The 16,871-nt window shown below is 42.1% G+C and overlaps 1 protein-coding gene across 3 annotated transcripts in view; it reads right to left on the reverse strand.

The window, feature by feature from the left end:
- Poglut3 (protein O-glucosyltransferase 3) overlaps positions 1-16,871 on the reverse strand; it is a 59,434-nt gene that overhangs the window by 36,669 nt on the left and 5,894 nt on the right. The window contains exons 3-8 of one of the 3 annotated variants that reach the window (XM_028783625.1): positions 16,151-16,437; positions 14,805-15,021; positions 13,182-13,378; positions 11,377-11,571; positions 9,591-9,695; positions 5,677-8,199 (exon numbers count right to left, since the gene is read on the reverse strand). In XM_028783625.1, the coding sequence (XP_028639458.1) occupies positions 8,074-8,199; positions 9,591-9,695; positions 11,377-11,571; positions 13,182-13,378; positions 14,805-15,021; positions 16,151-16,437 (1,127 nt within the window). In that variant the 3' untranslated portion in view covers positions 5,677-8,073. Of the gene's footprint in view, positions 1-2,121; positions 2,154-5,676; positions 8,200-9,590; positions 9,696-11,376; positions 11,572-13,181; positions 13,379-14,804; positions 15,022-16,150; positions 16,438-16,871 lie in introns of those variants that run through there. The other 2 variants (XM_028783624.1, XM_028783626.1) reach the window with 2 other exon arrangements.

Genomic DNA, 16,871 nt, shown 5'->3' on the forward strand with positions numbered 1-16,871 from the left:
AAAAAAAAAAAAAAAAAAAAAAAAAAAGCCTGTGACCTTTACATATTTTGTTGAATGACTTAAAGAGCTGTAGCCACAAGGTTTCCCAAGCCCCTAGCCTAGAACTGGGATCGATTATAGACTTTAGCTACATTGTCCACTTTATATATCATGCATTAGGTTTTTTTTTTTAAACATAAAGTTTGTACTACTAAGGAGTGTAACGAAAATCACTATTTGTACTTCACAGTTTTTATTTGAACTGTAAAGACTAGTAAAGAAATCAAGAGAGACATTCCAGTTCTCAGTCACTTTCCAAAGCTGTGATGTAAGAGGTAGGTGGATGTCAAGTCGTGCTACTCTGAGGGTGTTCTGTGGATTTATGCCAAGACTTGATTCTTGTGTTAGCATATGAGATAAAATTGAATTGAATGGCTGGGGAGAAAGTTCAGTGAGTAACTTCTTGCTCTGTGAGTGTGACAATCTGTTTGGATGCCTACACACATACACACATACACACACATGTAAATGTAAAGATTTGTTGTTGTTTTTGTTTTGTTTTGTTTTGTTTTTAGAAAGTCTCCAGCGATTAACTGTTACACTTGAGCTGAGAATTGAGCCTTCGTGGTGGGAAGTGGAAGGGCTGGGGCTGTAGCTCGGCGACAGAGTGCGTACCTGGCACTTCCAGAAGAATCACAATAACAACAGCAGTAATAATGACAATGATGATGAAGGAGAGACTAGGGGCTAACCTTGCCCATCTTCTCCCAATTCCTGAGGCTGTCAGACTGGCCCTAAGAGTATTTGCATCGTGAAAACTGTCAAATGTTTTAAATCAGTATTTATGATTTTTTTCTAGTTGACTTAAGATTTAAGGATGATATGGTGATATCATCATTAATGATGCAGAGGAAAGATATAGTGTGTGCATCACCGTTCCATCATGAATAGCATAGCAATGCAGAAATGATTGTGAGGAACAGTGGCACTTCGTGAAAGGAGAAAGGAAAAGCAAAGGCCTTGGCATGATCAACTGCACTAAATGTTGCTACTAAATGGCAGGTCAGGTAAATGAGCAAGAGAGAGAGAGAGAGAGAGAGAGAGAGAGAGAGAGAGAGAGAGAGAGAGAGAGAGAGAGAGAGAGGGAGAGAGAGAGAGAGAGAGATTCACTGTGTAGCCCAAGATACTCCTAAACCCACAGCCTCAGTTGCCTCAATGCTGAGATTACCAGCATCAGAGCCGCAGAGGAAAAGAGCGAGGTTGTTGAGGAATTGGAAAAGTAGGAACATACTAGCCAGAAGATGAAGCTGGATTCAAGAGGGCTTGTCTTTTTTAAATACGAGTCACTAAAACACGTGAAAATATTGTTAGAAGAGAAATCAAAGGCGCAGGAGAGGGTAAAGGAAACGTAACATTCTTTGAGTAGAGGGACGAAGCCGTTTGCTATTAAGGCTTCTAACTAACCATGTGGGAAATACTTCAATTGGAAGACCCAAGGAGCACAAGTAAACCATTGCTCAAGTCAGGACTTTACCACACCCAGGTGCGAACTGCCAATTAGGAGAGGAGTGCCAGCCAATCTCAAGTTAATAGCCCTGTCCTGTGATTCAGAGGTAGCCCTGCACGGGGATACCCTTGTCCCCTGGTTTCCTTCAATTCAGAACCCATATTCCCGTTCTCTTTACTAATTTTGTTTTTTTCAGCAAATGCGTCTTCACGATTTTGCTTTTTCTCTTTACATCTTTATACTGAGGGTCAAGACAGAAACCAAAAGAAATCCTACTCATGTACCCTTTAGAATACTCCAAAAAAAAAATCTCTAAGTATTTTAGAGAGAAAATCTAAAGCCACATACTGCATTTAACAGGGTGAAGGAATCCGGATGCCAGAGGTGGGTTAGCGATATCCCTGAAGCTGCAGCTCCTGAGTTAGGGAGAGGCTAGAGTAGGGGTTGGTGAGGTAAAGGAAGGCTTTTCCATCAGGCCATCGCGACTGCGCCAGGCGAGGGGTTTGGGCAACAGAGCATCGGGAAGGATGGTAGCATACTAAGATCATGAGTGTTTAGGGCCTTTCAACAGGCCAAGATCAGACCAGACACCAGAACAGAAAGGAGCTGGGAAGGGAACATGTCCCTTGACTTGCCAATCTCTGTCGCTCTCCGCTGTTTCCTTGGTAACCACGCGGAAATGACTTAATAGCTCCTTCCCTCACAACCTTCTTCTTAGGCCCCGCCCCCAACCCTGACCATGCCTTCGTCTGTGATGACGTTTGGTTCTGATAGAAATCACGGTCTCTTCCAATTTCGGTGCTATAGAGGCAAAGGACTTGAGAAAGGAACTCAGAGGGATCTCCGACATGTGACGGGCCTTGATGAAGGCCTAAGTGGAATTAAGGGCTCCATCTGATGCTATTTCTAAATTTAAGCTCCTTAGCCTGACACAGGTTTTAAATAGAGAACTTTACAGAACCCGAAAGCATACGGCATATTTAATGTATGTTTTATTTACCTGAATGCCGAATATCCTGCATGGCGGACATTACCTCAATGTCAGAGTGTAGCAGTGTAAAAGGAAGAGTATTCAGACCTGCCCAGCTCTTCTGTTCTTGCATGGAACATAACTTGGGAGAAAGATGAACTTCTAGGAAATATTTTCCTTATATACTAAACGCATTTTTACAGGGGGAAAAAATCCCTGTAGGAAATTCAGTGACAAAATGAAGGTCAAGACCTTCAAAATCATGATCACAGTTTCCATAAACAGAGCCACGGGCTTCGGCTCTCCTTCGTGTAGCTTCGTGTAGCTGTTGCCATGTGTAGAGAGAATATCTTGTGTATTGTATGGATACATCACCTGTCAATTAAAAAACCTATGGCCTATGGCTTAGGCAGGAAATGGAGGTGAGACATCTGGGAGGCAGAAAGAATTCTGGGATAGAGCCACGTGGAAGATCAGCCCGCGAAGATGTTGAGAGACAGACTCGGTCGGTACCTGAGCATAGGTAACCAGCTACGTGGCAGAGTGTAGGTTAAGATAGTGGAGTTATGTGGGTTAGGTAAGTTATGATCTAGTCAGAGAAGAGCCTAGCTATATGGCTAAGGTATTTGTAAATATATTTTGAGGCTGAGTCTTATTCCTGGGAGCATGGAGCTGGGAGATAGTACCAGGTCCAACTTCAACAGCCATGTATTAGCACAGAGACATGAGTAAATTTTAATGCTTTCAATACTTTGCCTTTTAATCTAGTAAAACAAGGTTCAAATTTTTACATTAAATAAATTTTTTTGTTGTTTGGTTTTTCGAGACAGGGTTTCTCTGTGTAGCCCTGGCTGTCCTGGAACTCACTCTGTAGACCAGGCTAGCCTTGAATTCTCGAACTCAGAAATCCGCCTCCCTCTGCCTCCCAAGTGCTGGGATTAAAGGCGTGCGCCACCACCGCCCGGCTACATTAAATAAAATTAAGTTAATTTTTTTGTTTAATTTTTATTTTTTTATTTTTTCATTAGTTTGTGTGTGTGATTTTTTTTTCCAAGACAGGGTTTCTCCATGTAGCCCTGGCTGGAAGGGGAATGGTATCAGTGGGCCCCACAAGCCCCCTCCAACCTTGCAGACTGGTTGGTTTTAGGCAGGGGATTGTGGGCTGTGGTTAGGACTTTACCTAAGTCAGCCATAGTCTAGATTTAAAAAAAAAAAGTCTTAAAGTCTGGGATTAAAATACCTCCGTTGTAGGACATTTGCTTAGAAGGCATGAACCCCTATGGTCTTCCACTACAAAAGCAAACAATCGAACTCAGATACTCATAGCACAAATCGAAGAAAGTTGAGAATCCGATCTTTCCCACAATGCCCCTGTGCAGTTAGGAAAGTTGTGCCTGGTGGAGAACTTACTAATGCTTCTCAGGCGGCTGTGCCTCCTCTTCAGACCCCATCACTAAGCCAAACTTGCTTAAATTTCCTAGAACAAAAAAGTCACTAAGGTTTACTAAAGCCGAGCAGAAAAACCCAACAAATCTATTCAGTAGTCAGGAATTTACCAGGGCTGAATGGTGTTCTGGGAACTTCAACCAGTGCTCTGACCATCAGCGTTTATAAGAAACAAATGGGCCTCGAAAATAACTTGATTATCTACAGCCTTGTTAGCCTGTTACAGCTCATTTGGAGTTTTGCAACAAGCCCGGTCAGCTTAACTGCTGTCAGTTTCCGCTCATCTGGCTTGCTGGGCCCAGTGCCGGCCTCCAAATCCATGAGCTCCCATTAGTAACAGAAATTCATAGTGCCAGTAAAAGCAGAATATCTATTTATATCACTCCTTTTGTGAGGCACCATGCCACTCCAAACTGGTTCAAACCATGGACTATGTGGTGAATTGCCCCCAAATGCTTAAAGTCCTGGCACAGAGGGCAATTAATTGTCCCCTGTCTTCAGGCAGTGATGTACATAGTGGTGGTGGTGGGTGTGTCTTATTACTCATTGCGACGTGAAACCTGGGCAGATGTGTGGTGGACATACTTAGAGCAACAGACAACTTGAGGAAGAAAGTTTAGTTTTGTTTATGGTGCCAGTGGCCATCGCGGAAGGGAAGGGTTGGCATGGCTTCAGGAGCAAGAGGTTGCTTGACCATGATACGTCACACAGGAAGTGCAGCGAGAGCAGGAAGAAGGGCAGGCTATAAACCTTCAAAGCCTGCCCCCAGTGATGTTCTTCTTCTATCAAGGCTGTATCTCCTACAGGTTCAGTAACCTCCACAGACAGCACCACCAGCTGGGGACCAAGTGTTCAAACACGTGAGCTATGTATGAAGCTATGTATGTATGTATGTATGTATGTATGTATGTATGTATGTATGTAGGACTATGTGTGCTGATCTAAGCTAGAGTCTTCGGGGAAAGTGAACCTTCAGTGGGACAGTGCCTCCATCAGATTAACCTGTAGGTAAATCTTTGAGGACATTTTCTTGATTAATGATTGGTGTGGGAGGGGTCAGGAAAGCACGGGAGGACAGGAAGCAGAAAGGGCAGGAGGATTGGAAGAATGTAATAAGACACATTAGGAAGATGCCATGACAAAACCCATTAGTTTGTATGTTAGCTTTAAAAATTAGAATTAGTCTTTTTTTTTCCAAAACAAAACAAAACAAAAAAACAGATGTGAAACACTCCTTCCTCCCCATTTCTGCCCAATAGGAACAGAATGTCCACGACAGCAGCTTTAGTTCACTTATTCATGAGGACACAAAGGAGAGAAAGAGCAGAGGTTAGAGAGAGCCCTCAGAGGTTAAGAGCACACTGACTGTTTTTGCGGAGGGCCCAGGTTCGGTTCCCAGCACCCACATGGCAGCTCACAGCCATTTGTCACTTCAGTTCCAGGGAATCCATTTTTTTCTGGCCTCTGTGGGTACCAGGCAAGCATGTAAGATACTAACATTTATGTAGGCAAACACAGAAAAAAAATTTTTTTTTGTATGTGGTTTTTCGAGACAGGGTTTCTCTGTGTAGCCCTGGCTGTCCTGGAACTCACTCTGTAGACCAGGCTGGCCTCGAAATCCACCTGTGTCTGCCTCCCAAGTGCTGGGATTAAAGGCGTGTGCCACCACCGCCTGGCTAAAATAAATATTTTTTTAGAAACCAGTTAGACTCAGAGACATATCAGGGTGCAGGTGTTGTCATTCTTTCTTAAAACAAAGTACATAGGGTTCCCATTTTTTTAAATATGAAAATGTGCTTTATTTTTTTTAAAAAAAAGAGTATATAATAAAACCACAGGACAAAATTCTATACATAGGTTCTTAACATGGCATTGTGGAAAACATAAATATGTTTCTTTCCCTTCTTATAGCCTCCTCTGTTTATTTATTCTTTTACCATGTTGACATTTTTATTTTACAACTTGATTTATATCCATAATTAAAAACCAAGTTGGGTATTATAAAATGGTATAAAGCAAAAGTAAAAATCTCTCTCTACTCTTCCCAACACTGTCAGTCCATCCTTCCCACGAGACCCTTTCTTTTAGGAAATGTCTTCACGTTCTGTCTCGTGCCTTTGGTCATGGAAACCTTCTGTTGCCATGTAATTAAACTGCTTTCTTCTCATCAATGGTGGTCCTCAGGTCCTCAACTCGTCAGTAGCTATGGAGGCAATATGCTCACAGTTGATGGGTGACGGACAGCCACTCAGTGTTTGAAGTCACAAACATTGTTGACAGTTTATTCAAATGAACAAACCTCTATCTTTATATCCTTATGTCCCTCTCTTTTCAAAAGTCATATAAAACTTTTTTTCTGTTGAAATTAAAATATGATTATATCATTGTCCCCCTTTCTTTCTCCCTCCAACCTCTCTCTGGTGGTTTCTCTTTACTCCCCTGAAGCCAGATATATTTTAATAAAAATTTCAGTATTAAAAGTGGCCACTGGACTATATGGACGATAGGTACATTGGAAGGAAAGGAATTGGCTCAATAATCCAGCTTGTTTCCAGAAGATATGTTCAAGTTAAGGAACCATAAAGCCACGTAAAACTCATTTCAAGAAATCTAGACAACTCCACTTGATAAATTTGATAGACTTGTTACAGTTTGGATGTAAAATGTCCCCTGCAAGTTCATGTGGAGACTCTGTCTCCAGTGCAATGCTCCGAGGTGGAACTGTTCAAAGTGAGAATTGTGGGGGATCGGACAAGTCAATAGAAACCGCCCAGTTTGTCTCAACTTGTTTTTAGCTGCTAGGACTATTCAGCCTCAGAGGACATCAATTCAAAACTCTAGCAAACTACCATTTGCTTTCCGAACCTGTGGTTAAAGAGGTAGAAGTGAAGGAAGTAGTCCTTCTTCTCATGTCCATATGGGGTATTTGTCATGTTGAAACATTTCTGTGCTCTAAAGATACAAATTCTTGTGTTCTTATTGGTCTTCAGGAGAACAGATATGAGCAAATGAATATTTCTGTTCAGACAGTACCTTTACTCTGGGAATATGAGTAGCTCTTGTTTTAGAGAGCATTCTGTCAGGAACTGCATCTTGGATTGATGCTGTTCTGAAGAATCAGAAATGAATTTATGGTATGAGACTTTGATCTTGTCCTAAAAGGTAGAAGTTTCAAAGCCTTTATCTTCACAGCTTCAGAACGCTGCTCATCAACCTCCTGAAAGGTGAGGGTCTGAGAACCTGCCTCTGTCATTGGGTTATTAGTGAATCCCAGGATACAGAGGCTTCCTGAAGCTGGCTGTAACAACTTTCAAGGATTCTCAGAAGGACAAACAAAATGAAAGATCTCACTTGGACAGCTGTTATTTTTATATTCCCAGTACATAAATGCCCACAGGCCAGCCACCATCTCTATCTGTAGCTGTGCTGTCTTTAATAGGGGTACAGGCCAAATTGTGAGTTGCCATACATACTTAGTTCTTCTTAATTCTGTCTTAAGTCCTGGCAAAAACTTAGCTGAAGAAATGTGGTATGTTCCTCCACAGTCTCCATGCCACCTTAAATAGCAGCCGCTTGTTCCTTAGCTAACCTCATCAGATCCTCCAAAAGGAGCCCGCCGTCACCAAGCATCAGGGACAGCTTACACAAGGTGAAACGACACAGCAAGCAGAAATTCAAACCTCCTCAAACACTTTTCATAATTGGATGTAAAAGTAATTGAAAGTGACTTTTTATCTTTGATAAAGATAGAAACAAGTCAGTGCATGTGACTGTGCTGTCCACAGACCCCCAGTGACTTATGACCCAAATTTTTATCCATTAGGGTGCTCAAACCAGCAGTTCCAAAGGTATTTGGTAACACTGAAACTCATGATCTTCTTGACTTAGTCTCTTGAGTATGGGATTAAATACTTAGCATTTCTCTACATTTCTTTTTTGTTCTGGCTTTTTGATAAGATCTAACTGGGTAGTCTAGGCTGGCCTGGAAGTCACCACAAATCTCAGGTAGGCTTTGCAGTCATGAAATCCTCTTGCCTTCACTTCCACTGGGCCTGGATTACAGTGTAAGCATAAGCCACCGGCCTGGTTTCTCTGTTTCTTCACAGCTTAGCATCTTTCACACGTCTTAAAGATGTAGCTGGCATACAAAAGAGTGTGAAGCTGTGTCTCCTTAAAGCTCTTCCCTCTCGGGCCTCTTCCTGTGGCACTGGCAAATGGATGTGCTATCATCCGGCTGGGGAACAAGTTCCATTCCATCACGGATCATGGGCTTGCTGGCCTGGCGCTCAGCATATTTCTGAAATATGTTTGGAAGGAGCAGAAAGTTTAGTTCATGTTTCATTCTAGTCTAATCTCCCGCATACCTCCACCTTCAATCATGACGTTTTAAACCCAAACCAAAGCTCTGGCTCATTTTAATTTCATAGTTATATTTTGACTTTATTTACTATAAATGCTAGTTTACTGTCTCAGAGTCTGTCATAGAATCCTAATCTACACTTCTGTGTAAGTGGGACGACTCTAGAAAAGGTAGATGCCCCCACTTGAAACAAGCTGAGTCAGCGTGTACCTTCCATTCCACTGAAAAATATTTATAATAATATAGAATATACAGTTGAATTTTCACATCAGCAAGCCAAGATGATGAATATCTCCAGATAGAGTGCACAGATGGGCTCTTCCATCCACCCTGTAGGCCTGGAGTCACAGGCATGGCAAGAGCCCTTGCAGTGTTCTTCTACTCTGGCCAGAAATATCCCTATGGGCCAAGTCTTTCACTCCATTCATTCTGTGTCCACTTGGTTATATAGTCCTAGTATTGAGCTAATGCCAACAAAACAATAATATAGCCAAGTGAGACTAATTAAGATGTTAGAGGTAGAAATTCCTACCATTAAAATTAAAGCTAGGGCTGGTAAGATGGCATAATGGGTAAAGCTGCCTGCCACCCACCCTCAAGACCCTAGTTAAATCCCTGAGGTCTACAAGGTGGAAGAGAGAACCAACTTCTGTAAAGCATTCTCTGACCGCCACAGGCACTATGCTCTCCCTTCCCCACTGAGCTCACAAAACAAATAAATACAATGTAATTAAAGTTTTAAAAAAATATTAAAACTAGATTAGTAGAGAGGATGGAACCCATCTAAGGATGGCAAGAGGGGCATGTTCGGGGCGGTGCGGGGTGCGGGTGAGGTGACTTGCCACAGACGAGGAAGGAATTTCTCTATGGATCAACCAGCAAGGGCGCACTCGGACAAGATAGGAGGAACCTCATGCGCTCTACACCTCCATTTTCTTCATAATACAGAACGGAGATGATCAAGTTCCCAGCATTCGAAGCCAGCCTGGTTTATAGAACGAGTTCCAGGACAGCCAGGGCTACAGAGAAAACCCTGGGGTGGGGGATGGGGAGATACAGAGTAGTATGGAGGCAGCTGGGAGGTAGTGGTACACTCCTTTAATCCCAGCACTCGGGAGGCAGAGGTAGGAGGATCTCAAGGCTGAGTTCAAGGCTAGCCTGGTCTACAGAGTTAGTTTTAGGACAGCCAAGGCCAGACCTCAGCACTGGTTCGTTCTTTCTTCCCACAATCTGCCCCTGATCCTCCCAGTAAGCATAGTACAAAGTGTCCAAGCCACACGTGTGGTATACGGACCCCGGACCCATCAGGATGGACAGTCTGAACTGACCTGCAGTACTCTGTAATAGTAGCAGTAAAGCCTGGGCGGCTGGAGCAGGTCCCTGGCAGTTAACTGCCCTTCTTTCGCAATCTTCTTTGCTTCTTCATCATTTTCCTAAAAGATTGAAAATGAAAAAGAAAATGACTGCTGCAGCCCACAAAGAAACGTAGGTGCAAGCGTGGGAGGTGTGTGTGAACAGATGGGCGATGTCCACCACTATGGGCTATAACTAACACCGGAGGCCATGGGAATACAGCTAGAAGATGTCGGTAAAGGGAAGGGATGCTAGGTGTGTGGACCTGATTCCAAGCCTCACGAGCTCTTCAGTGACTATTTTGGTACTTTCTTCGCTATCTATGGAGAAAGCTCGGGTCTGTCATCTGCCTCCCCAGCACTGTCCTCTCTGCCTAAGAACAGAATGAATCAATTTTCATGTTAACTGTTAAAATGTCTTTTAAAAGCCAGGCTGCAGATCTCTGTGAGTTTAAGGCCAGCCTGGTCTACAGAGCAGATTCTAGGAGAACCAGGGCTATACAGAGAAAAACCAAACCAAACCAACAACAACAACAGCTAAGATTCTGGGCTGGGGGGAAGGCTCGGCAGTTAAGTGTGAGCACTGCCCTTACAGAGGACTGGCATCCACATTACTGCTTCTCAGCTACAGCTCCCGGGGATCTGAGGCTTCTGGTCTTTGAGGGAATCTTTGCTCAAGTGCACAGACCCCTACAATGACACAGTGTAAAATTAAAAATAAAAATGTGTTTTTCATAAAGCTTCTTTTAAATACACAGTCAGCGACAGGAAGTTCTGTTAAACAGCAGTAGCCACAAAGGGCTATAAGGCTGTAGTAAAAAAGTTTCTCACTCATTAGTTCTCACAGGCTGTAGAGCCAGGAATAGCTAACACTCCTAATTATACTCAGGGAAAATGCTTATTTTGTGCACACAACTGATAGGAAAAGCCATTTGCTAGCAATTGTGGATCTTAGGAAAAGCCAGAATAATGACTCTGACCCATTATGTCCACAAACAGATACTACTTCTCAAAAGTTAAAATGTGGACAAAATATAATAGAAGGATACATTTTATAGTTTCATAATAAATTCAATAGTTTTTTATATTATTCCTCAAAAAAAAAAAATCTCTGTTTTATAGGGAACTTCTTCTTGGGATGTTATGGCTTGTGCTGGGGAAGGACTTGAGGGTTGTTTTGTTTTGTTTTGTTTTCCTGTATGGAAGAGTTTCATAGTTACCTGGAAAGTTCTCTTGATATATAAGGCCTGTTTTTTTTGATCTGTAATTTGCATTCTGTGTGTTTTTGTTTTGCATAGATGAGTGGAAATAGAGACTCATTTAGAAAAGCTGTATTACATCCAACACTAAACTTAAAATCTAACCTTCAACAATGTTGACAGAGCTGTACAAAGTGATTCTCTTTTATATGTGTACATGTGTGTATGTACATGTGGGTTTGTGTATGAGTACAGAGACAAAAGTCAGAAGAGGCCCTCCAACTCCCTAAAGCTGAGTTACAGGCCATTGTGAGCTTTCAGTGTGAGTGTTGGAAGCCAAACTAAGGTCCTTCAGACAAGCAGCAAGTGTTCTTAACCACCCAGCCATCTCCACAACCCTGGTGTCTGTTCTTCTGCTACTTAAAGGGAACACATTCTTTTCAGAAAAATCATAGTTTCTTTGATTTACTTTGACTATGGTATACTAGGTCCTGATAGAACGCAGCTTCCCATATTAATAACTTTGATATTGTCCAAGAAAATAACAATTGCATGGTACATACCTTGGCCCATCTCACTTTCTCTAGTAAATCACTGAGGTTTCTTTTAATGGGAACGTAGTGTTTCCAAGGCCTTAGTGCCACATAGAAATGTTCATAATATGGTGAATCCTGCTTCAGGACCAGGCTGTCACCCAGCATGAGGTACGGATACCTATATGCAGCCACAGTCCCATCCACGTTCACTTGGTACTTGTACTAGAAGATTAAAACCAAAGGACATCATGAAGCCATTTGTTTTACTTCCATTTCTCACCAGTATTTTAAAATTAAATACAGAGGGATTATTTTCCACTTTCTCACATCTGTGTTTGTATTTCATTTATCTTTTTTTTTCTTTGTATAAAAATGATAGCCAGCCTTTAACAGCTCCCTCAGGAGATTTTAGGACAGGAGCGTGTGCTGTTTCAATTACACCTGTGAAGCGGAGAGTCTAGATTTCTGTAACCAAAGCAGGTGTTAAAACTCTTGTCAAAGTTCTAAATTTAAATATACTGAAGTGAAAATAATTATCAATTTTCATGTATAAATTATTTAATTTGTTTCATACCATAAATACACAATATAGAAAGACATTCTCTCTATTTTATGGTTTAAAAAGAGTTACTGTATAATAGAGTTTACATCTTACCAGATTGTAAACTGTACGTAAGATGAGGTGAGTGGAGGATAGCCCAAGTTTAATTCACAGAATCCCCAGGTTCCACATGGTAAGGAGAGAGAACTCACAGACACACACACACACACACACACACACACACACACACACACACAGAGAGAGAGAGAGAGAGAGAGAGAGAGAGAGAAATAATCGTACTAAAACCTGAAACCTGGAGACATAACTACTTTGTTGGCATATATTGGATTAACATTTCAAAAGCACTTATCAAAGGCTTGAAATCCAATTTAATTATAATATAAAGCTGTTATTTTTTTTTTACAAGTGAGAAAACTGGTATACAGAGAAATTTATAAACCTGTATTCTGAATGCAATTCACTGTTCTTTTCACCATAACCCACCACCCTCAAATGAAGATGGTCCATTTTCAAATATAGTGACTGCCTCCTCCCTTCCTTCCATTTGCCCTCTCTTTCTTTTTCAATGCTGGAGATCAAATCTATGCCTCATATATGCAACAGAAGCCCTCTACTGGGCTACCCCCTAACTTCTTAATAATTTCTTAAATATTCAATATCATGTGTTTCCCAGCCAGTTAGGCTCTAAAGGAAGGAGGAACACATACATATGTGTGTGCATGTGTGCACTATACATACATGCACACATCACACATATACAAATTCATATACACATACATACAAAAATCAATACCAAAAGAAAGCAAAGGAGTATGGCAGGCCTAATGGAACATGGTATCACAGGACACTGACAGTGGAAGAAAGACTATAAGCAGGACCTGAACTCCAGTTCCTCTTATGCTTATATAAAAATGAATACTCTTTATTTACCAAAGACACTTGAGATCATTTCATGTAAAAGACACTTATCTTCCCAGCTTATTAAATCAAAAGAGGAAAAGCCACAATAAATACATCCAAATTTCAATGTTAACTCTTATATGAAGCATTAAACATAGTTCTTCGTTATTTGGTAAACAAAATTAACAGAGGCAAAACTGTCAGAGTTCTACAATTCTGTCAGTCTGACAGTAAAGTCTGAAAAGTAAAATTAGCTGGCAAGTTGAGGCAAGCTGCTTGAAGCACCTGTTTGGTAGATTTTGGACACATTGTAGCACTTCATAGCCATAGCACACAGTGTATTACTTCATAGCCATAGGAAGACTCATACCTTAAAGAAATCAAAGAAACCCATCAACTTGGCTTTTCCAAGCTCTTTTTCTTTCTCTTGGAAAAAGAAATATCCTGTAATTCCTGCATCTAGCAGCTCTGGATTTTCTTTGGCCAGAAGTACCAACTGCAGCCTCTCCTCCCGGCTATCTCTACCTCGGAAGAAAGCTTTCTCTGTTTTATTGATCCAGGAAGGCCCTAGAAGTTTGAGGCCATAAAAAATTATGATTAAGAATCTGAAACCATAAGACAATATAACGACCTTTAGTCCACTATTGTCATTTAAAATGTTGATGCTCTTCGATAACTCACTTTGTCACATAGATGCTGTTCCCAACATACCTGGGACTGAGTCTCATTTTGCCAGAGACACTTTCTGAGACCGCCCTTCTGTCTGCTCCAGCCCCTGTCATTTACCAGCCAGGACAACTCACACAGGCTCTGCTCTTTACTGCTGTACAACACTAGGAAGTGGCCATCACACTCTCAGACCAAGCTCCAGGCAAACAGAGGTTCTGTGGTTAGTCCCACTCCCAGGCCGTACCTCCTTCCATATGTCACATCTCACAAAGCACACATGAACTAGGCTTTTGTTCTTATGAGCTCACCAGAAAACTGCATAACTCAGTAACCCCACAGATTTTTAGTCCATATTTTCTCCTTATTTTTATTTTATATGTATCTCATTGATGCCTGTCTGTGCACTGTGTGCATGAAGTTCCCATAGAGGCCAGAGGCCAGAACCAGATCCTGTGGGACTGGAGTTAACACACATTTGTGGGTCACCATGTGGGTGCTAGGAGTTGAACCTGGGTCCTCTTGAAGAGCAGCAAGTGTTCTTAACCACTTGACCATCTCTCCAGATCAACTACTCATAATTTTGAATACAGGGAAGACATTTTTCTTTGACATTATTAAATGCAATTATATAGCTCACAACGCTCACATAGGCATGTGGGGCGTTAGGATCTTCCAGTCTATCCCAGGCTGCTCTGCTACTTGTTATATAGCCCAGATGAATCTCAAACTAGTAACAATCCTCCTGCTTCCAAGTGCTAGGATTATAGGAACGAGCAACCATGCCAGTTATATCTCCTCCTTCATAGAAGAGAAATGTCTTAGAAAAGTTAATTCCAATCTCTGATAAAATGTCTTACTACGCTAAAGAATGATGTTGATTAAATACTTGTCAGCGCCTCAGACATATCATAAGACAGAAATCAGAGGGATCCAATCTTCTCAGCCTACTTTTCAGAAAGTCACTGTCATCAAACTGAAAGTAGGCTGACTTTTATTTCCTATTGTCTTCATCTTATTTTCATTATCTTTTCTCACCTTTGCGTACTTTGCCCAAATCTCTGCTCTTGTTCCTTGAATGACATCAAAGAGACATGAGGCTAAAAAGGACAAAGCAAAGTGTGGACTGGGGCGTCCTAAACATTCTCTTTCAGCCTTAGAATGCTTTCCCCTGCTTTGCCTTGGGGACCCTGGGTCCTTACACGTTAGGCAAGCATTTTTCTTGGTTGGAAGTAAGAATGATTAAGCAAATACATTTATTCTTTCTGATTAAACATTCTCTTCACCTTGTAAGATTTTTTTCCCTAGAGAATTAACCTTAACTTACCTGTGTTTCCCTGAACAGACAGGAGATCGTTTGTGACACCCCTCATTGCTTCGAGTGTGGAGTGGGTGACATCATATGTTGGAAGGATGATGTCTCTTGAGTCTAAGGAGCCACACCAGGAAATGATAGGTATAGGGCCAGGGGTGTCATTGACTTTTCGATGCTCCAAGGGCCAATCTCCAAGGTTGATATAAAATTCTAAATCTGGGAGGGTGACCTACAAAAACAAAATTACAAAGTTTAGCGGCTGGGAGACACCAAATGCCTCAGTCTCTTGGCAGAGTGTGTGTGTGCGCGTGCGTGTGTGCGCACACACGTATGGTTGAAGGACAGGAGTCAGTCTTCAGTAGTTTTTCTCAAGCACCATCTACCTTGTTTTTTGAGACATGGTCTCTCTCTGGCCTGGCCCTTTCTGAGGAGATTCAGCTCTGAGCCTTAGGGATCCTCCTGTCTCTGCTTCCTCAGCACTGGGATTACAAGTACATGTTACCACAACTGGCCTTTTACACATGGGGTCTGAGGGTTGAGCTCAAGTCCTAATGTTTACAGAGCAAGTACTTTACCGACTGAGCCATCTCCCCTAATGGGTACTGAGAAGTACTTCTGATCTAGGCGACCCTTGAAAACAGTGGGTAAGGGAGGAGAAAGACTCCTGGTCACTGTTTGTTAGACGGTTCTAGGTGAAAGTAGTATATGACAAACTCACTTAACTGGAAGTTGGCTACCTGTCTCCAGAGGTGGCATTTAAAATGTAATGTTACAGAAGTGGGCATCTAGAGAAAAGTGTGAGTGTGTGGGCTTTGGGAGCCCTCACTGGCTACCTATGCAATAGTCTGCAGTCAAACCTAAGCCTTGGGCCTCCTTGCCACACCCTCTTCCAGCTTTGCCTCTAGAATCCTCTACCCTGTGTCCATATCCATGACTGAAACTCACTCAGGTGAGGTCCTTGCCACATCAGTTTCCTTACTAGGCATTCTGACTCCCCCTCTCCCAACTCGAGCCTATTTTCTATATAGCTGCCCAAATCTTTACACCCTACATGAAGGTCATGACTGAGCTCACCAGAACCTTTAGACTCTAGAACAAGACCTGTGCTCTGTCCTGGCCTTCTGCCTCACTCTCGAATTCTAGCCTATACTGAAGTCTCATGAACCTGAGTGCCAGGATTCCACTGTAACTTAAATCTTATAGCAAACAGCCATCTTCAAAGGTAGGAGACTTATGCATTCTGCAACACATTTCTGAGCCCTGAAATCTATTCTCATCAGTCTTTATAGTTCTAAGTATGTAACTGTTGCAACAACAAAATGATACTATTTCTGGAAGGAATTCATTTCTTTTTATACCTTTCTTGCAAGTGACAGCAAAATTTCATCAGAGAACATCTTGAAGTCTGTGTATTTCCCCAGAGATCTCCGGTAGATGTGGTTATTGAGAATTGTATAATGAACAACAGCACCCCTCTCGTCCCCAAATCTTTTGGGGACCTCCTTCAACATCTGCTGGAGATTAATGCTGGGGAAGGAAACAAAATCCTGCTCGATCTGTGGTTCATTGGCTGGACAAGACAGAGTTTTCTGCCAAACCTGAGGGTCGTCTTCTGGGCAGTCACAGTACTCATGGTACACGGGTCCTGGGGAGGGGACACACACACACAACGTCACCCTGAGTTAACAAATGCCATGATGTAAGAAATAGTGAGCACTGGATGACAGCTCGATAGACCTGAGAACTACTGACAGAGACGAGTCTATCTTAGACCAGTTAGTAGTAGAGTGACTCTGTCAGAGCCCCACCTCTGCTCCTGTCAAGGCACCTCGGACGGCTACAGAGCATACACTCCCTTCCAAACTAGCATACTTCAGTCACGGGGGTGATACCTTCACTTCTATAGTGAGGTATATGTAATAAATGTAAAATGGCTTCATTTTAGCACAGAAAGGGAGAGCTTCTTGATTTTCAGACAGACATACAAATGTAGAAACAGTAAGTTTTTGAGAAAATGGAGGACCTTTCCCTCAAAGTCCCTAAAGCCCCCTTATTCAACACGTCTCAGAGGAAAGAGTA

This window comes from Grammomys surdaster, unplaced genomic scaffold (assembly GCF_004785775.1).
Source record: "Grammomys surdaster isolate TR1022 unplaced genomic scaffold, NIH_TR_1.0 1162, whole genome shotgun sequence".
Lineage (NCBI taxonomy): Eukaryota > Metazoa > Chordata > Mammalia > Rodentia > Muridae > Grammomys > Grammomys surdaster.